The sequence below is a fragment of the Solenopsis invicta genome, chromosome 13 (assembly GCF_016802725.1).
Source record: "Solenopsis invicta isolate M01_SB chromosome 13, UNIL_Sinv_3.0, whole genome shotgun sequence".
Classification (NCBI taxonomy): Eukaryota; Metazoa; Arthropoda; class Insecta; order Hymenoptera; family Formicidae; genus Solenopsis; species Solenopsis invicta.
In genome coordinates this window covers 2,079,812-2,101,479 of record NC_052676.1, presented here as the reverse complement: position 1 = coordinate 2,101,479, position 21,668 = coordinate 2,079,812, and the positions used below count along the sequence as shown (strand labels likewise).

General features: G+C 33.6%; 1 protein-coding gene across 3 annotated transcripts in view; it reads right to left on the bottom strand.

The window, feature by feature from the left end:
• Positions 1 to 1,029: 1,029 nt before the first annotated feature.
• Positions 1,030 to 21,668, bottom strand: part of LOC105202216 (sodium/calcium exchanger 1) — an 85,273-nt gene continuing 64,634 nt past the window's right edge. For all 3 annotated transcript variants that reach the window (XM_039456890.1, XM_011170620.3, XM_011170619.3), the window contains exons 6-9: positions 21,046 to 21,204; positions 14,202 to 14,373; positions 10,627 to 10,929; positions 1,030 to 8,902 (exon numbers count right to left, since the gene is read on the bottom strand). In XM_039456890.1, the coding sequence (XP_039312824.1) occupies positions 10,725 to 10,929; positions 14,202 to 14,373; positions 21,046 to 21,204 (536 nt within the window). In that variant the 3' untranslated portion in view covers positions 1,030 to 8,902; positions 10,627 to 10,724. The remainder of the gene's footprint in view (positions 8,903 to 10,626; positions 10,930 to 14,201; positions 14,374 to 21,045; positions 21,205 to 21,668) is intronic.

Genomic DNA, 21,668 nt, shown 5'->3' with positions numbered 1-21,668 from the left:
TAATATTTTAGTAATATTTATATATTATTTTAAGAATATTGTAGCGCTTGTAGGGAAACGCTGATAAAACTTAAGAAACAATAAATAAATATGGCAAACAATAAAATTAAGAATGTAAAATTAAGTAACTAAATGTAAGACTTTTGACCATATATTTTTTTGCTCCTTTCTCCTCTGTGCGTTGAACGTGGAAAATTTATCGTGAGAAAACAAGCTCACGCGCGCGCGGACGACGGTTTTCGCCTTTTGATATCATCTGCATCACGTGAAAACCACAGCCACAATTCGCCCAGCATAATTAAGGGAAAACAAGACGTGGTGGTTTATCTCTATCTCAGGAATCAATCACCGCGAAAGGGGTAGAATTCTCTTTCAACTTACCTTCAAAGAGATTGAAAAAATATACGGACGGTTTTTTACCGAGAGAGGACATTATGCATTCAGAATGCTCTCATCGGAATCGCACATTTGCATCAACGAGCTTACTCATAAGATTAATACGGCTGCCGTCGCCGGGACTTTCTCGCGTTTTTATTGGACAGCGTTCGATCGGCCGAGCAGTCGCGCGACGAAGGTTCGTATAGACACGCTCGGAATCCCGTTTTATTATTTCTTTTTATCACTTGAACGCTTTGCTATTGAGTGCCTCTGTGTGTATATACGTCCTACCGTACGTATAAATATTTATAATACAGCTATCGCAAATCGTCGGATTAATAAAATATCTATGTGCCTGTTACCCTCATTTTCTTTCATAAGCGTTTATTTTTTTTTCCTCTAGGGGATTATATGTTAGGTATCTTTTTTCTTTTTTTCTTTTTAAGATTAATTCCAAGTTTGATAGGTTCCTCAAATAAACACAATCGGTTTTTTCACATGCCGAAAAATAAGTTAAGCGTACCGAAACAATTTTACAATTGTTGCGTTTGACTTGCTTTGAAATGATAAAGTAAATTATTTTTTTTTTTACATTAAATTAAATTATCTTTTTTTCAACATTAAATTAAATTGTATTATTCTCTTTCTCCAGCTCATTTTTTCATTCGTCTTTCTTCCTCTCTTTCGAAATACTTTTTAACTACGCTTTCCACGTGTACACTACTCGAGGCTCGTTTTGTATAGATTTCATATCTGTAGTCAAGTTGAAAATCAATTAAAAAAAAAAAAAAAAACATGAAGTAAAACATTTTGAATAATGCCGCAAAGTCTTTTTCTCTTCTAATTGGTTAACATAAATTCAATCATCGCAAAACTCATTGGTTTAACCATAGGAACAATAAAAGTAATGAAGGAAATTTTGCGGGAACATAAAAAACAAAGAATACGTTATAATAATTTCAAAAGATTTATTAAACTGAAGTCGCCAAACATAATATTGATGTAGCAAACGAAACTGTTTCAAAGCAAATTGCAGCCAAATTTACTTAATAACTATGGCAGCGTCAATTCTGGATTCATTAAAAAGTCACCGAATGTTTCTTTAATGAGGATTGATGTGAAACTTGAAAAGCTACGTAAAACGGTTATTTTCATCATTACAAACATCTTCGTAAAAATAAGGAAAAAATAAAAAATAAAAACTGACAGTATTTGCGATCTAGAAAATTGTGAGATTTAACGCCGCCATAGTGTATTTGATTGACAAAAATATCTTTCAAGATGCTTTCCGCTTTGTTCTCGCGGTCCACATCTGTTATCTATTATCTCAACTTTTGAATTGGCATAAACTTAACATAAAAAAAAAATTATTTAAAAATCATACGATTGCTTAAATGATTAAATCGAAATAATATAAATCATATTAATTCGACGACTACATTTAACAATGTCGATTCCAGTGTCTTTGTACGTGCAATGTTAGAGTACGTAACTTTTGTAGTAAAACATTGTCTCACGCGCCCCTCGAAGACTTTGATATGCCGTACATTAAATAATTCATCGTACATTTAAATTTCTTTGTTAGAGAATTTCTTGCACTGTAAGTACGTATAAATTATCGTATAATAAAAAATAAATTAATTTAACATAATTGTTGCAGAAAGTATTGAGCGAAAAATACGATTAATATAACAAGAATAACTAAACCATCGTGTTCTAATGGAAGTTCCGTAATATTATAACATCGTCAATAACATCTTTGAAAATATTTCCAATTTAATATCCGCAAATCTAAATTAGCTCGATTAATGTCAGTGGACATCGATGTACACATGTCAGCTACATTGAAATGTTAGATCGAACGAAAGTAATTTTTCCAGGGTATGAGAAAAATCTCGTGTTATTCGAGAAGGGCGAAATATACGAATGCAGGTTTATTAATACAAAATCTTTTCCTTTAAATTACGTCCTTTAAATTATTTCTGAACAGATCAACGGCTAGACGTTAGATCTCACAGGCATGTTGAATTATGATATCATAATCGAAAGATCATATCAATTTTTTTTCTTCTGAATTATAGCTTGAAGTAAAAGGGTCCTTTTCCATTCTGTGTTTAATAGAAACAAATTGGAAAATAAAAAGTTGACAAGCGAGGCTAATTAACGTAACTACTTGCTAACAGAAATAAATCGTTATCATATTTGGCATCGGTTAAACATAAATAATGGCATTTTCATAATCAACATCGTTTAAAATCTATGCAGCACACACAACATAAGCACAATGAACATGTAGCGTATCGATATCAACGATGAAAGGTACAGCTGAAATTTTGCGAAACGGTGTAGCGTCACTTGTAACGTTTTACGTGGTACCCGAAAACATTCTCATGTCAATTTATGTGCGATAATTTTTATACCGCGAGAGAATCTAACGTATAATCTTTTATTTGATGTCATAATCCAATATGACTGGAAAGAGAGAGAGAAAGAGAGGAAGGAGGATGGAAGGAGAGGAAGTGAAGTGAGATGAGAACGAGAGAGAAAGAGAAAGAGAGCAAGATGAAAGGAGGGAGAGAAAGAGAGAACAAGAAAATCCTATCCGTGAGCAAATGAGCAGAAGTACGCTTACAGACGTTAAGTAATCCGAAAGTAACAATTCCACTCTATTTCTTTCTCGATTATTTTTTATAACGCAGAGTTAGGTTGAGTGATCCCTGATAGAAAGATTTCAATAAAACTTCGATGAAATTCGAAAAACTTGGCGTCGTTGCATGTTTATTGAAATTTTATTTAAATTAATGAAACTCCAATGAATATGCAACGACGAAATTTTAATTATACTTTGGTGTAAAAATTATTTTCCAAGTTTTTATGAAAAGCAGATGACATTTTGAGGCGTTAAAGGACCCTAGTGAATGGAAAGATACAGTACTTTCAAACGTCATATAAAACTTGTTTATTCAAAGAGACAGAAATGAGAATTTAATGAAAAAAGTAACGAAATTTTATAGAAAGTTATTGATATTATTTAACGAAAAAGTGAGAGAATTTTTTGAAATTGTAATGAATTTTTTATGAAATTGCAACGAAAAGTCGCAAACGCACATAATAACATTTTAATGAACGATGAATTTTTGATGAAATCGTCAAAATATTCCACAGATGAACATAAAATTCAGGAAAATAAATATTATCAAAATTTCACTAAAATTTTTCTACCGAGGAGAATCAGAAGATTGTGGCACTAATCGCCAGTCGTTAGTGCGGTTAACCCGATAGGTGTGTTCGTCTTCCAATTGCTCATCTCCGCGCTTTTGTAATACTGAGCAGCAGTCATTAAATAGTCATAAAATCGTTCCTTTAAGGTTTAGGTTGATACCCGTAGGGAACAAACAGGCGTAACGAATTTGTACATACGCGAGTGCTGCGCGTAACAGCCCGTAAAGTTTGTTCGGGGTGTAATATGCCTTTTAAAGCGACATCAATCGTAGCTTCCATCCTCGTTGTGATCTTCGCCTCGAGATCACGACAACAACAACATGTAAAATTCGCTGGTGAAATTTGTCGGGGGATCGAGGGAATGGAAACAATTTTTCTTCCTCTAACGTTACAAAAAGCCTCGGTTAACGTTATAAAATGCTAACGATAACATTCAATTCGTGTCCCCTGTAAGCACACAATATTCCTAGAATATTATACGAATATTATTAAAATAATATTCCGAAAATTAATATTTTTTTAATATTATGGGAACATTGCATTAACGTTATGTCCGTTTTAACACAATATCCGTGTAATATTATGAATATTATTGTGAATATATTAAAAAAATTAATATGAATCATTATGTATAAAATATTCGTAAACTTTATAATTATTACGTTTAAAAGTTACATTTCCGATAATTTAAAAAAATATTGAAGTAAACAATGCTACTTCTTATATAATATTTGTATAATATTCCTTTAATATCATCAGGAGTGGACACACATAACCACTTTTTATTAATATTTGAGTAATATTATCTAATATTTAAATAATATTACGCGCTTATAGGGTCGTACCATGAGGTATATCCCTGATGTTCACGGAACATCGGCTAAGAACGGACGCCCGTTCGGAGACGTACTTCTAAAAATCTCCATAATCATATGAGATTCTCGTAACAACGGTAAACATAAAATTCAACGCGTCTGCGGTCGCGAGAGATCCGTGATGCTGACTCGTGCTCTCTCTCGAATTCGGAATACGATCTCGTGAAGCGATATCGTATTGGGAGTCGTTCCGTCTTTAAACGGATGTCGGGGGTGTGTAGTCCGCCTGATCCGGATAACTTGTTTGTATAACCGTTGATGCCTCGCAATGCCGGGTGCGACCCTCGATCAAAGGCAGTGTGGGCCAATATAGTCAATCTCAGACTCGACGTGAACGATTTTCACGCAAATTCCTCCTTCAAAAATAACACGCGAAAAATCTCGTGCTCCCTCGTTTATCGTGCGACGTCAAAGTGTTTGAATTTTTGTCTGGAAAAGTTTCGCGAACGCGAAATTCAAGACTCGTTCCTTCAATGTTGATTGACCTTAATCTCGGTTCAACTTGCTTTCTATTTCCTTTTTCAATTCTTCCGAAAAGATGGAAACCTTGACAAAATAGCATTTATTAAGTTACATGAAACCTTTTTCAAATTAAATTTGAAAAAAAGAAATTGTTCAATAATTGAGAAAAATATTTTCGCTGTAAAACACTATTTTAGAATTGTAATTAATTCATATACACATTTATCAAACGAATAATTTTTCTTAAAGTAAAATGTAAAAATATTGCAACATGAAATGTTATACAAGCATGACAAAACTTTAAATAAAGACTTAAACGATTTTTATTAAAATAATTGTCAAAATATTTATAGTTTCAGTATTTGAATTTGTCTAATTTTTGACAAATATTATTCAGAAATTCCGACAAAACTGCCGCGTTACAGCGCGATTGTTGCGAAATTTACGTCGATTTGCGATGTCATTTGCAGCGTTTGCAACGTGTCTAGGGAAATGAGCTAAATCGAGTTTAAAGTTAACCTAATGTCAAACGGAGTCTACAGACAAAAATTTGAACATTTTGAAGTTGGAATATGTTCGCGTTGTAATCTTTAAAGGAGAATGCAATTCTCATTCGAACGAAGGCCGCGATACAACTCGCGAAGGTGAGTCTAATTTAATACTCGTCGCACTTTCTATAACTACTCTTAACAAGTAAATATGTTTTTTTTTTAAATATGTTTCTGCTGGTATTTTTTTCAATAACGCGATTCTGCTGACAAGACGGTTATCAAATTCTGCTAACGATTTGTGCTGCTCTGATTGACGACGATCTCGAAATCCCTCTCGAGTAGCGTTCATGCGAAATCAATCACACTTACAAGAAAAACGTCGAAAATTTTAGAATATGTTGCACTTGGTCTCTTTAGACTTTTTACTACGTGTTATCGCGTATTATCCGAGTTGCCAAAATCTTTCGCGACAATTTTGTTTCCTATCTTGAACGGGTAATAAATTAACAGAGGAAAATCGTCGATATCGACACAGGTCACCACTTTGTGTGCTTTTGTAAATTGTAAATCTTAAGTAAAAACTAAAAATTAAACTTAAAAACATTTAATACAAACTGAAAAGTCCTCTATCAAAAGTTTTTGTAATATCGTTTTAAATTTTGCAATAATTGAGTTTTTCTTAATAATTAAGGTAAGCAAAAATGAGCTTCAAAGCCGTTGCAGTAAGCAGCAATGCTACATTTTCCTTCTCTAAGTAATCTGCAAAGGAAACCTGTGTAAATATTACTCTTGCTTTTGAAGAATTCGTTATTAGCAGATTGTATATAAAAAAAAGCCACGAATGTACAACACGAACTGCGAATCTTTACTTCTTTAATTATCTAAGCAGGCCAAGTTTTTATGTTATAAACAAGGGAGTGTCGCTTCAGGAGATCCACGTCCGTATTGACGACTTTCCTCTAATGCTGTAATAAATTAATTAACGCTTATAATTTAATGTCATTCGCTATGCACTTTTATGGGCTCTAACGCGCAATTGTTCTAATTGATCTACTTTGAGATTAAATGAACAGTGCGATATCTTAATTATGCACACCTTAATTGGTACTGCCATTTTCAAGAGCCAGTGATCCGCGCCGGAGGAAATTGATGAAGTGTTTGATCAACAGCTGTGATGATAAACGGTCTGTGAATCGACGTAATTAGTGCTCACCTATAAACATTCTATAAATTATCCGTCTACGTCAATTTTGAATGGCACGGCGTCGCAAAAACTCCGCTCGATGCCCAGGTCGCACTGGAAAAAAATTCACACGCTCCCGTATAAAAGGTTCAATCTGACGAGAAAAATGTATAAATGTATTTCACAATAAACGCGCTGAGAGACGTTTATCGATCGTCAATAGGATTGCCTAAAGATTCTAGATAATCTAGATCCTCTACGTCTAGCGATGCCGTGTGTCCCCGGCTTGAAACTTAAATTATTTATTAGCTTCCGTTAGACTGCGTTCGTATAAAAAAAAAGGAAACTTTTCGCTACGAGAATTTTATTTGAAAAATAATCGAGAAACAATAAGCTCGATATGTGCAATTAAGGTAAAAAAAAAAAACAGAATAGGTCAACGAATTAAAGGATAAAAAAACGAATAACCGTTTATTCTCAATTGGTTGGAAAACACATGAATAATTAATTAATATGATATATTGATTTTCTTCGAAATATGTGTGTCATTCATTAATAAATATGTCATATTAATTATTCTCGTGTTTTCCAACGAATTCAGAATAAATAAATGTTTTTTCTTTTTTTAGCCTTTAATTTGCTCGTTTATCGTTTGTCGTGTATTTTTTTTACCTTAATTGCTTTTAAAAATGCAATTTCGCCACTTTGGAACGAACCGCACGTGCATTCCTGTTATCGAGCTGCTCGTCATGCAATTTATTCGTTTCGCGACGCGACAGTGACACACAGGCTATCTAGATCTAAAGAAGACGGAGACCTCGCAAAGAGAGATCTCTCCGGCAACCCTCATCAGTAGCAACCAAAATCAGCTGCATCGAAACGGTAAAGTCAACTAGTTTCACGAGTGTGTGGCCACCGCGCACATTTTTGTACTCTTTAAATTTCGCAGAGAGCGAAAAGTCAAGCCGGAAAATCGCGCGAGCTCAATTTTCATTCTACAGGAGTGAATCTTGATTCTTCTCGGAGTGGTAAAAATTGCTCACACTCTTCACACTTCTTCCGTAGTGACGTTTCGCTCTACGCGATTTAGAGAGCATCCATGCAATTATTGCAATTGATAAAAATGCACTATATTACGTTCTTTCTCAACTCTATGCTGTTTACAAATTCGACGCAGTCATGCAATATCCGATCGATCGCAGGTCGTTTGCCTCGAACTTTTGGATGTAGTAATATGTACGTCGCACGTTTTTATACTCCCGGTTTTCGTTGAAAGATCGTAACGTGTATAAATCTAATACATATTAAAATATATTATTACGCTGAGGAGATTAAGGAAAGAACGCATGCCTAGTGAACTCTAATTTCATCATTTCTGGTATATAATATCAGAAATAAATTTCTAAAACTTTATAAAATGGCAATGAACGAAGGTCACTGACTAGCTTGGCATATCGTATGCAACCGTGCCAACGGTTGTCGCTCATTTCTGCTCAGGTGCTTGCGCACTTTTCTCTCTTCCCTCGCGAGATCCCCTCGCGACAATCGATCCGGCATCGAAGGTTCCCCTCGATAAAAGTAACGTGTCGTTTCAGTAATACGTACGCGTATGTATAAAAAATTACTGACGTCTTTTGTTTTTGTTTTTTTTTTCCCTGGCAGAAAATGAAAAGAATCGCAATACACAACCCGCTACTGAATTACCATTATATAGAAACCTGTGTGTCTCTTATTGTTAGATTTAAATAAATACAGTATGTACACGTATCTCGTGTGTGTGTACCCGCGATCCGACCAGTACATACGTACGCATCTGCCCCTTCTTCGCCCTTCTTCTCCCTTCTCCTTCTTTTCTTCATTTCTTTTTTTCTTTGGTTTTCTTTTTATAACGGCCAAATCTCTTTCTTTCGTGTTGCGGGGAATATGGCATGACTAGAACGCACTTACTTCTTTCTCCCTTTGAATTATTTTAAGGCAAGCTCACACTTTTTCTCGCGCGCGCACTCTTCTCTCTTCTCCAGTTCCTTCTTTTTTCTTCAGCCCTTCTTCGTTCGCCCTTTCCTCCAATCGATTCGCTTTTCTTCTCATTACCGGACACACTCGCCAGGCACTCCCGCGCTCTCGGATATACCCTATACATGCATACACATACATACACATATCCATTTAATACGTCACGCGAACATGTTCGTTGTTAATCGTCTCAGAGGATGAACTTATAAGTGAGTTTCCCGGCACAATTAGAGTTCGTTCTTCGCGAAATCGTATCGTCCCGATACCGCTTCTGTGTCCTGCAATCAAAATCGAGGATTATTTAAAAGACGTAACGTATTTATATAAACAGGAGAAGAAAATTAAGTTACATTGTGCTAAGATAAGATTAATAGGAATTAACTCGGATTAAAGTATCATGAAGATAATGAGTTAAGAATATGATTGAAAGAATGAAAGAATTTCCTACAGGGGGATCAAACAAGTTTAAAAAGATTAAAGTTCAAAGAAAAAATTCTCATCCTTAATCACTGTAAATATGGTGATTTTTCTTCAAATGTATAATAAATGTAAAAACAAAATTAGGCTGTGATCAGTATTTAAGAAAAAAAAATAATAATAAAAGATCTCTAGACTTATTTGCTTCTTGCGAGAATTTTATATTTACTATCTATTTGTCCTACAATATTTTACATTTATCTTTTTTTATAACATTAATAACGATAAAGATAAAGCAGAAAATATTATGTGAAATGTAAAGCAATAATTTTTTTTCCACTTAGTTACAAATTTTTACAAATTGTTCTTAGCAAAAATATATCTTTTATTTTTCCTTTTGTATCAATATGGTAATTTTTTTCCGTATAATAAGTATAAGAACATAAAAAGTGTTGATTAATATGTTAAAAATATTAATACTTTTAAAAAGTATTAAATAAGCTTTGAACTTGTTTGGTTCCTATGATAGAAAATATAAAAAGATGGTAAAAATAAATTTTATATTTATATTTACTATCTATTTATATTTATATATCCCGTTTTTATTAGAAGCTTGTAGGAAAATTATTTATGATATAACGCAACTGATAGAAAATGTTTTATCGCCATAACCCAGATTTCATTAAAAGCTTGTAGAAAACCCTTCAATTGTTAAATGGAAATAGAAGCTATATATCGGATTAAGTATTGGATAAGCGCAAAAAGTCTTGCACTTTTACCAGAAGCTTAACTATTTTTTCTATAAATAAAATGTTCTATTTAATCATCTAATTGCTTCTGTTTTGCCATCTTTACTTTTCTGTTCTATTAATCTTTTATCTTCTGGCAATAGCAACTTCATCGTAAAAGATGGCCAATTGTAAAAAGCTGAAGAAATGTAATTGGCGATCCTCTTTTCATAATGAAAATATAACTGAATCAGACGTAATCCGTTTATGATAACAGCTGACATCCTCATCATCCCAATCTTGTGTAATACGTAGGCATAATACTGCAATTGCAAACTGCCAGACGGCATCTGTTGCAAAGAGCTAACAATTAGTCTTCTGCACTCATTTACAAATTAAACAAGTAAAACTATTCAACAGCAAAATGTTGAGACATCTCTTTTTATCTCTTAAGAAATTATCTTTACTGAACAAGAAATTATCGATACGTTTCAATATAAAATACTATTTTTCGTTTTATACATGTTGAGTTTTAAAATATTTTAGATTGTAAAATTGTGTGACGAAATTCTTCGCTATATCTAATCCTAACGTGATAAATTTTCAATATTAATTAATTATTAATGTTATTAATTAATTAATATTAAATTCTTCAAATGATTTTGTTTTTATTATTGTGATATTTAATTATATTATTACATTGTGTAATTAAATTCAAGTGGGAAATAAGATTACTGAGGTACATAATATGGATTTTTATTTCTCAAAGATGGCACAGTAGAATCTTGACGCATATCGCATGGCAAACAGTTGTATCCCAACAGGTTGAAAGAACTAGAGGACTTTTTCGTACTCACCGGTTAATAGTTTCGTTGAGCACATGCCTTGGCGGACGCCAGAGCTTAAGATATATGCAGTGGATAGGCCGACGTAATGGCGTCACATTGGCCTTGATTTAGAAACCCTGGATCACGCCGTAGGCCTCAAGGGTGGACATGATGAGGTAGAGCAGCCAGAGGGAGAACAGGAACACGGACGTGATGACTTTCGGTATAAAAGGTCCGCCCAATTCACCGCCGATCGACTTCACTCGTCTCACCAGCAGCACCAAGATCACGAAACAAGCCTCACTGCAGAACAGGGTGACGGAGAAGGCCAGGCTGCGTCATGAAAGAAAGTCATTGTAGTATACGGGATGTGGCAGCGTAGGAAGCAAAAGTGTTGCGTCTGGAACGTTTGCGCGAAGACGCGAGCGAGCGAGAGCAAGCAACCGAGCGTGAAATTAAGCGTAGAATTCTTTTACGTCGACCAATCTCTGCCTTGCACATTCTGGAAACAACGTTGTTCACAAGGCAGAAATGTTTCAAAATTCAAGCGTTTTGATTCACCTTTGCGTACAAATTTATCAAATCTTCGAGAAGATATCTTTTTATTTTCCTGACGAATTTTTCAAGGTTTTCAACTGGCGTTTTCGTCGAAATTTCTCTTCGAAAATGGATGACAGAACTTTCCTGGTGCGACCACAGATTCCATTTCCAATTCCGATTGGCGATGTCGGAACTATCATTGAAAGTCAATCGACGACTCGAGCACTTGCGAATTCAAGCGCTTCCATTATGGTACCATCTGTGTCTCTACAATAGATTACATCTTAGAGACACCTCTCTGTGCCATCTTGATAATCTATTGTTCCTCGATTTATTCCAATCTTTTAACTTTGATACTGACAAGAAAAAAATCTCCTATTTGAAAAAATTAGCTGTACTTCGCAGTAATCACGTTAATTAGCTAAATCGTTTGGGCGCAATAATTTAATTGATCAAAGATATTTCCTGTATATTGATTTTCATGAAAGTGACTGTTTTCTAACAGGAATTTGACATCAAGTGTTTCAACCGTGACACGATATTATATTGCTCGACTGTAAAGTGTTCAATATTTCAAGAAATGTATAATATATATTAACTATGAATTTTATAATTTAATAATTAGATATTAAAATTATATTATGTGATTTTTATATTATTACAGTAAAAAAACATCATAATCCCAGCAAATACCAACTGACAGTCGTATAACTGTCAGTTATAATTTCTCACTCAACAATATAGCAACCCAGATAGCATGAAACATTGCTGCAAACATTGCTATCTGGGAAGGATGTTATATAACAGTTATATTATTGAGTGGAAAATTACAACTGACAGTTGGACAGTTGGAAATTACAACTGTCAGTTGGTGTTCGCTGGCATTATATTAAATAATATAATACAAATCGTAAATAATATATTTCTACGATATTAAATATCGTGCTAACACCTAAATGATTAGCAATAAAAATATGGAACTGCAGTGCACCCTAAATAACGCACTCCCGGAAAGCAAGCCCAGAGTTTCCACAATCGTTGCCACAAGTATCGCGTACGGTGCAACACACAATGTACTGTAGCGTGTCCTTGCTAGAGAATACCCCGGTATCCGATATGAGGTCAGGTACAACGCCCCATTCCGCGGCCGACAATTCGTCGAAATCCTCGTGAAATGGGATACGGCGTTAACGTTGCAGCGTAAAAAATTGCACGCCATAAAATAGAGACGTTTAATAGTTTTTTTTTTTTTTTTTTTTTTGTACTCTAACGGTATTATTTCCCGTTGCGAACAGATGTACGCAAAATGTTGAAAAACGGGAGGAATATACTCAAACACCGAATTACATAAATGTTGGTTGTTATTTCTCACTCAACAATGTATCTGCTGTATAACAGTTATATTGTTGAGTGAGAAATTGCAAATAACATTAATATAATTATAACTTTATATTTGCTGGATAATCTCTTCATACTGATAGAGTTAAACGAATTCCGGGGCAGTGGCGAAAAAATCAAGTTTATAAATTATTTTATTTTTGCTTTAATACGTCATCAAGTATCTATTGCTTGTAGAATTGTACGAGAGATCGATTTATGTCGAGCATTTTCTTTGAAATTTCACCGACGGCAATTTCATAACGCGGAACAAAGGCGGCCGCGTTAAATGTCGCGAGGGCGACGTCAGCCAGGCTGCTGTCGCCGTGCCTCGACCAAATATCTTAGAAATAGTTTGACGAACGGGATCGTAAATGGGGAATGATGGTTGGTTATCGAGGCCACGCTTTACTTAATCTGACGTAACGTTGTCACGTCCCTTGTCATCGCGACGTGTATCCTGTCCGGCGCAAATTCCAAACTGCGTTGTCCGAAAATGCGCTCACGGCTCACGACTCACTTAATCGAAAACCAATTCTGTTTGTTGGCTTAGCTGATACATGCGTGTACACGCAAAATACATATTTATTAGAGATATACAGAAAGGTAACGAGAAGTAAATGTGTTCACTGGTATCTCTTCAGAAACGCGCAAATACCAGCGTCAGTTTTGCTCAAACTCGGTATTCGAAAAAAACTACAATATGTATCAGTATCAATTTAATATCTATGTATATAATAAAGAATATACCTGCAGAAAATATTCACTCAAAATTATGGTAGTTGTGGGACAACCTTGATTTTGAAAAATTTTACTATAATGTACTTTAACTATTTTATAATATAATCTAATTTTATAATATAAAATTGTTTTATAGCACAAATAAATAGTTTGGTTAAATTTTATTACAATTTAACCAAATTTCACTAAATTTACCGAGAAGTATAGCCAAATTCTTCAAGTCCATATTATCCTACTATTATCGTGATTTTGAGGGTAAATGACAATTGCCATTTATATATTTATCTTCTTTCTGTGTATAATAAATAAAAAATTAATTAATGTAAAGAGAAATATTTTTTTAATGAAAAAAAAAACATTTTCTCAAATCATATATTTTAATGCAAGCATTTGCTAGTTTCGTTTAAATAAAAATCTTTAAGTAAATAAACGTATTACCTTAAGTATAATTTTGTATTTTTACATTTTTTACATTTAATTTGTAAATAATAAATTTAAAAATTAACTAATAATATTAATTAAACGTAATTAAATTGTTTTCTTAGATTGAAAAATCTTATTATCATGAATATAAAAATAGCTTGTACAATAAATATTTTCTAAAATTGCAAGAAAAAATTACTTGAATAAAAATTATTTCTTCATTTTATTTACATAAATTTCAATAAAGAAATTTTTAACTCGACTGCAAGCAAATAAGCTATCGGAACTCGTCGAGTAAATAATTTTTTTTTTTAGTTTTACGCAAATTTTTTTTCTCTCAGTGTAATAAATTTATTAATAATATTTTATTACCTGTTGCATTGGGCGGTGCTTTAGGAAAAGCGTGATTTAAACGGCAGCTTCGGAAATCGCTGTGTTTTGAATTCGAACTTAGTTGATAGGCACTTGGTGACGCTCGTGCATTTTTACGAGACCGGGTGTTCGTAATTGCTTCTGCTACTTACTTGCCAGGATTGACGGTGAATTGCTCGTTGTGGAAAGCGTGATAAATTGCGGCGATACTCCACGCGACGCCGATTCCCAGGAAGACGTTTACCGCGTTGCTTCCAGTCACATTGCCCACACTCGCGTCGGCGTACTTGTCCTGGCAAGCGGCCACTTTGCTCGCGAACGTGTCTGAAATAATTCGGAGCCTTTGTTGTCTCGACGAATATACAATCTTGCACGAATAACAATATAACTTACTACTTGTTAGAATTTTGTCACGTTTGAACGTTTCACAATTTTCATGATCTATACGAGAGAAAAAATAATTACAATTACTATAATTTAACTATAAACCATAATCACTGTCGATGTCAACTATATATTTATAATTATTTCAATTATGCAAATTAGTTATTATTATTGCTGTAAAAATAGTGAGCAAATGTTAATAACAAATTTTTTACTATATTAATTGTGATTGGATTTACTATAGAAAATGATTATGAATTAGATTTAAATTATTATAATTGCGATTCTTTTCTCTCAGGATCAGTACAATCCTAACCCTTTCAACCCCGAATTAATTCTATTGAAAAAAATCTTTTTCTCTAGTTATTATTCCTAATAATATAAAAATAGTATACTTGATTTCTTTTCACAATTTTCCTATTAATAGTTTTAAAGAAAACGAAATATTGTTGTTGTTGTTGTTGGTATTTAAATATCGATTAGTTTGAAAGATGGGGTTAAGATGTAAATAAACTAAAAAAGCATTTTAAAATTATATGTTATTCAGACCAGCCTTAATGTAAGACTCGACTAAAAATATTAGAAAATTTTTTTAAACGTTTAAAATATTTCGGTGGGTTCTAGAGGTAAATTTCCTTTCCCTTACGTTATGACGCTTAAATGTAACTTAAATTACTTGTACAATTCACTTTTACTTTTTTTTTAGTAGAAAGTGAGAATTATCTGTAATAGACTGTCTCCGGTAACCGGTAGTCCAATCGGAAAAAGAGTGGTTCCTCACGAAGAAGTGATGAAAAATAAATCATATACTTCCAAATTTATATCACACACTTCTGTCCTAGTTTATTAGAACTTTTAATAGACTTTCTCTCAGATTTATCGTTGCTGTGTATAGAGACATTTTTGTCCTCCTGTTCGTTTCTTCTAAACATTTGACGTATGGTAGACATGAAGAAACTGAAATTTTTACCGTTCTGTAGTTTCTTAGGCACAAAATTGCAAAAATAATTTAACTTCCGACGCTCACGGGGTGTCGTGTTTCTCATTCAATTCATGCTTGAAAATACATGGATTTTCTTACCGAATGGTCAAGGCTAACGAGTCTGCGTTTGTAATTTAACCGATATCGCTTTTTATTTATTCCCTGCAAGTTTAATACCTCACTCGCAATGTTACGTGAGATAAAACTGTGTTTCACGCCGCCGGCACCACGTGTACGACCCACGCAAGTAACAAACTGGGTTTTTAGTACGCACTCTGTCGGGAATCAAAGATCGTCAACTGCACTTTGAGCCGTTTCGCTGCAGGACGCGATTTGCGGTAACGGCACTGGAATATGCGGCTTGTACCAGTTTGCAGTTTATGACAGTGTAAGTTCGCCTGGTGGAGTTGACGCGCGAGGGGGTTGAACCTATACCTCTCTCTCTCCCCCCCCTCTCCCTGTTGCACGGATTGTTGCAAAGGGTAGGAAAATCCCGTAGTTGGAGAACACGTATGTGAAACACATATTTGCGAGTTTAACAATAACGTGATGAAACGCGCGCTCGAAATTTTCGCGTTTCCGAAATTATGTAATATGTTGGTGCAAAGAGATGCGAGATGGAAATCGTCTGCGAAACGCGTTGGAAAAATGTTTCGAGAAAATAATTCTGTTAAAAGTTCAGACATTTTCGCAAAAAAAAAGCGCGTTATTATAAAAATGATCCGCGATGCAACGAAGCGCGTGTAAAATTTTAGACACGTTGCTGCTTTGTAATTTTTCGTCTTCCGTTCCGCTTTGCTTTGCCGTTGCTGTGCCGTTCTGCATCCGCTATTGTATGTACGGAGAGTACAATTAATTAGTCGAATTAGCGAGGACGATTGTTTATGCTGAGCTTACGTCGACAGTGTATGCCTTTGGTATTACATTACTACTGGCTGCAGTAGTAACGCTCAGTAATTCATCCACCGTGAATGATAGTCAACCTTGCCACGCATTAGCATGAGACAGTAATTAATTATCTTAATGACCGTTTTAGTAATTAATTAGTAATAACGATTATAGTTGGCCAATAATTATAAACTAACTCGAATATATACAAATGTATGACCCCACACGCGACGCATCTTCCGCGTATAAACTGCAGTACTGAAAATTTCTGATACATATAATGTAAGCTGTAGATTCATAGTAGAACTACAAACAACTTATCGAATAACTACTTTTAACTCGATAAAAAAACTTGGAAAAGGAGGCCTGCTGAGACGTCAGCATGCTTAAGAAGCTGCATTAGGAAAATCCGATGCCACTGTTTGTGTAACTTGTCAAAGGTGTACAAATGAAATGTTAAATAACAAAGAAGAAACACTCGAGTGATGACACTTGCAGATTTAAAAAGAATAAAAAAATAAGTGCAATTAAGTGTTTAATTATACCGTGAACAAGTTTCGAAGTGCTCGAAAGTAGAGATGCATGATTGTAACAAATGTCGGCATTTTGATAGATTAGTATTATAACTGGCTACTAAATAAATGATTCCATAATCACTGCGCGAAGAGAATTTTCTCTTAGACTTTCATTCACCCCCGAAATCATGATAGCCGTGGGACAATGCGGACTTTGAAGAATTTTGCTGTAATTTTGGTAAAATTTAACCAAACTATTTTATATTATAAATTAATTCAAAATTAAATTTTATTAAAATTTTATCAAATTCTTTTATACCAAATGTATAATAAAATTCTTCGGAATCTGTATAATTTCACGACTATCGCTTTGTGTAAATTCTAAAAGAAAATTCTCTCCGTGTAGAATTCGTCATTTTATAACAGAAATATTACGAATGGCCGTTATACGTACAAAAGCCACAATATCACACACCTCTTCTCTTCTATATAATAAATCTAATATAGATGTAAAATAAGAGTTGATTGAATGTAAAAAAGAATGTGAGATAAGGATATTCGATTTGCTTCGCTATTTGCTCCGCGTGACTTAACAAGACACAGAATGCCTCTTGCTATCATGTTCTAAGGACACCTTATGCAATCTTGGAATACCGTGCATAAGTATTCAAAGCAACTCCCCCTTTAGTTTTCTTTTTTGGTGTTGATACGGAGAAGAAGATCGCCAAACCGATCTCGGTGAGCGGTACTTTGTGAGATCGGAGGTACCCTCGGGCATAAATATTGATGAGGTCCTGGGAGAAGAAAGTTTTCTGTAAAGATTTTAAGATGGAAGAAATACAGTAGCTTAAGTAATCCAGCCAAGAAGCCGCGCGTCACGCAAATCTCGTCGATATTCGGTCGATGCCGCGACCTGGCCGGCATTTTTAGTATAAATGTAATTTCGAAATGCGTATTCTGCGTGTGCAATTGAAAAAGATTTGTAAAGTGTAACGGAAATTTTGTAGAGAAAAGCTAACGAAAGAAAGGCCAACTTTTATATTCTATTCTATATGATTTTTACTGCCTTAGAGCTTTCCTTACCGATAGGGGTGCCGATTTACGCTGCACCCCCGATTTTATGTTTAAACCGCATTATAAGGAAAATAAGAAAGAAAAATATATAAGTAAAACACTTTTAGGATGCTTAAAACGTATAATATAATTTAATATCGTCAATAATAATGAAACTCTCACTATTGTTTAAACTATGCAATTTACAAAAAGAAACTGTTTAAATTTTTTTACTTTTGAATAATTTATTTCTAGTAAATTTTATATGAAAAAAACCATAAATATATGAATTATAGTTTTTACTGCTTTAATTATTTAAGCAGCATCGTGTTTTTGTATTATTAATAAATTTCAAGTTTAATTTCCGTAAAATAAGAGGGTAAATTTTACATAGAAAAAGCCATGAATATATGAATTATGGTTTTTACTGCTTTAATTACTTAAGAAGCATCATGTTTTTATTATTATTAGTAAATTTCAAGTTTAATTTCCGTGAAATACGAGGATGTCGCTTTAGGACATATGTTGGTATTGATGACTTTCCTCTTGATATACAAAATAGCAATCATAATAAAAATTAGAGAAAATAACCAATTTTTTATAAGAAATTTGATAACGAATGAAAATATAAAAATTAATTTTTATTAAAATGTAGTTAGAGTTAACATCCAACTTGCTTGTGTATTGGCTCATAACCCTTTATGTTATAAATTAAAGCTTCTAAAACATGTTAGAGTATAATATCTATAAGATAAATGCTGGTCAAAATTTCGTGTGTGCTCGTTCCGACGAAACGTACAATATGTTGGGGGTGTTTAATATTTCATACGCATTACGATGCAAAATAAAGTTACGCTTAAAACCCCCGCTGCTTTGATTAAAACCTATGGCGTATCTTTATTTATGGAACGTAAATTTATAACGAAAAACATTCCGAAATATTTTTGAATTCCGTGAATTAAAGTAATGTAGTTAAAACTACCGTAGTTAGAAACGTTCCTTTCGTATTTCTGAGTACCATTCTGATGAAGTAGCTGCATTCGAGCATTAAGATTTTATGGACATATTTAAGATAATCAATTTCGAGCCGCTGTTTCAGATGTAAATTTTGGACGTAACCTATTGACCCAGAAACTCGAAATGACGCGGCTGTCGTTACGCTTTTAATAGCTTTTGATAACGCCCACTCAAGTGATTTATTAAATGCCCTTGTCGTGATTTTTGTATAAAAATAGCAGAAGACAAAGGTCAGGTCGTAATTGCCTCTAAAGATTTTTTTTTTATGTAATTGATTTCAGTAAATATGTGTGCGTACTCAGATTTTTTATTCAATTATGGATGCACCGTGAAGCACAATTAATTTTCACGTAATCAGTTTATTAAAAATTGCATTCTTTAATCAAGTTATTGCTCTTCCTCTCTGTTACTCATCCGAGTTTAAATATAAAACAGAAAGTATAAAATATATTCGGAAATTGAAAATATGTGAAAAAGTCTATCATAAAATGTATTAACTTGAATGTAGCAATGTGATGCAATTTTATAAATCAAAATGCAACGTCGAACGCGAACAAACAAAGAAATGAAAAATTCTGACACGGATATAGTAATATTGGGAACCTGTGTAGAATAAAAAAAAAAAAGAATGAAATTCCTCGTAACGTATCGTTTTCCCTCGCACATATCGAGTTTAATTCCCTGTATTTCAGAGTGGAAGGCAGAAAGAAGATTGATATATTTTTTGAACGTTTGTAATCCCTTAACATAAACATATTGCGCCGCGACGTTGCTACAGTGTAAGTCTTCTAAGGGCGAACTTTTTTATTGCCGCTACAGTTTTACGACAGTATCGCGGAAATATTGTGTGACATATTTACAATATTGCAATTGTACAATAAAAATTTTGTAGCAGTCCTGCAACTTTCTTCTGTTGCTACGGAAGAAGAAAGCACACCGAGAGAGAAGCGTTTGATATCTGTGACTATAATTGCATGTAAAATAATTATGATAGCTCCATTTATATAATTATTAATGCCAATGTCAATAATAACCTTGTGTTTGTAATTCCACAAATTATAAAAAAATTACTGCTATAAGTTACGATAATTTCAAATATTAATATAGCAAAATATCAAGATGTGGATAAAAAAGTATACAGAGAAAAAGTTGTTGATTCAACGGCATCAGTCTAATTGGAAATAGCTTGTTGATTCAATAACAGTATTAATGAAACAACAGATTAAAAGTAAAGACAATAACAAATATGATGAAAGAATAAAATTTGAATCAACTACATATATTGATGTTCCGATGTTTAATTGAATTAAACTACTTAATATTTTGATTCATATTACAGCATTTTTTTCACAGCGAGGTAAACATTTTTGTATAATAAATGCAATCGCAGTTACAACGAATATGATTATTTAACTTTTAAACATTTGTTTACATTTTTCGTATAGTAATAATAGTTAATAATCATAATTTGCACGCAAAACAACTGTAAATATATAATTGGCACTGAAAACGACTATGAATTATACATTAGTTTATACCTATAAAAATATTACACTGAGAAAAAATTTAATAAATATTTATTTGAATAGTATGAAATATTTACCAATTACATAAATATTTATTTGACAAAAAAATGACATTTTAATTAGTGGTTTTCGTACTAAATAAATATATATTTAATTAGTAAATAAATTCATTAATATTATTCGAATTTATTAAAATTTAGTAATCTTCCCCTCAGTGTATTAGCAACATTAATGTAATAACTACAAAAATGGAGCTTCTAACTATGATTATTTACCAAGTATTATAGTCACAATGAATATCAGACAGTATACCCTCAATGTATATTTAACCCATCCAGTTTATGGTTGTAGGTGTTAAACGTTCCACCCGGTATACAGCAGAACCTAGGCCGCCGACGGCTATTATTCTCGGACACAAAGACCAAGTGCAATAAATTATCATTGCTCGCCTCGCTTAATCCTAAAAGTCTGCCGTAATATAGCAGGCGTCATAAGTGGTACGCGATCAATGCGAAATGCGGAGGTGAGGCTAATGCGGGGGACATGTTAGCCGCTTTTCTAATACTAATGTCCCCTTTCGCGATATTACCCTCCTTTTCCAGTACACCGTTCCCGTTTTTGGGCTACTTACCGGGAATGCTGGTACCGAGGGCGACGAAAACGATCGCGGTGACAGAATCCTTGATACCCAAAGTGCAACCGAAATACGAGGCCACATCGCCGATCACCGCCGTAACAACCCCGATCCCCAGAATGCTGACGACGAAGCACAAGTAGCCACCGGCGATGTCTGAAATTTTTTAAATGTTTCTATTTTATCGTGATAAAAGTGATAATCGTAACGTCTCACTGATAACATGGAATCAAGACGGCGATGTATTTTGGATTTATTTTGGATAAAGAGTGAGAAAAGATTTCTTTACGTGCTCATATCGCAAATTTTGTATTAATAATTCGACAATTCTTTTGGATAACAGCTTTTTTTTAAAATATACTTTGCAGAAATTTAATACTAGATGGTTGCGATTAATTACTTTTTTTTTTCGATATTAAATGCGCTGTTTGTTAGCGTTTTTAATATTCAAAATAAGTAATTTTTCTCATTTTTGCGAAAGTAATTACAGTAAAATGATTTTCAAAATTGGATTGTCAGGTAATATCGTATATACGCATTTCTTTATATTATAAAATGGAAGAAACAAAGTAACATGTGTAAACATACATGGCGTGGCTGTAAAGAGGTAATTAAAATAA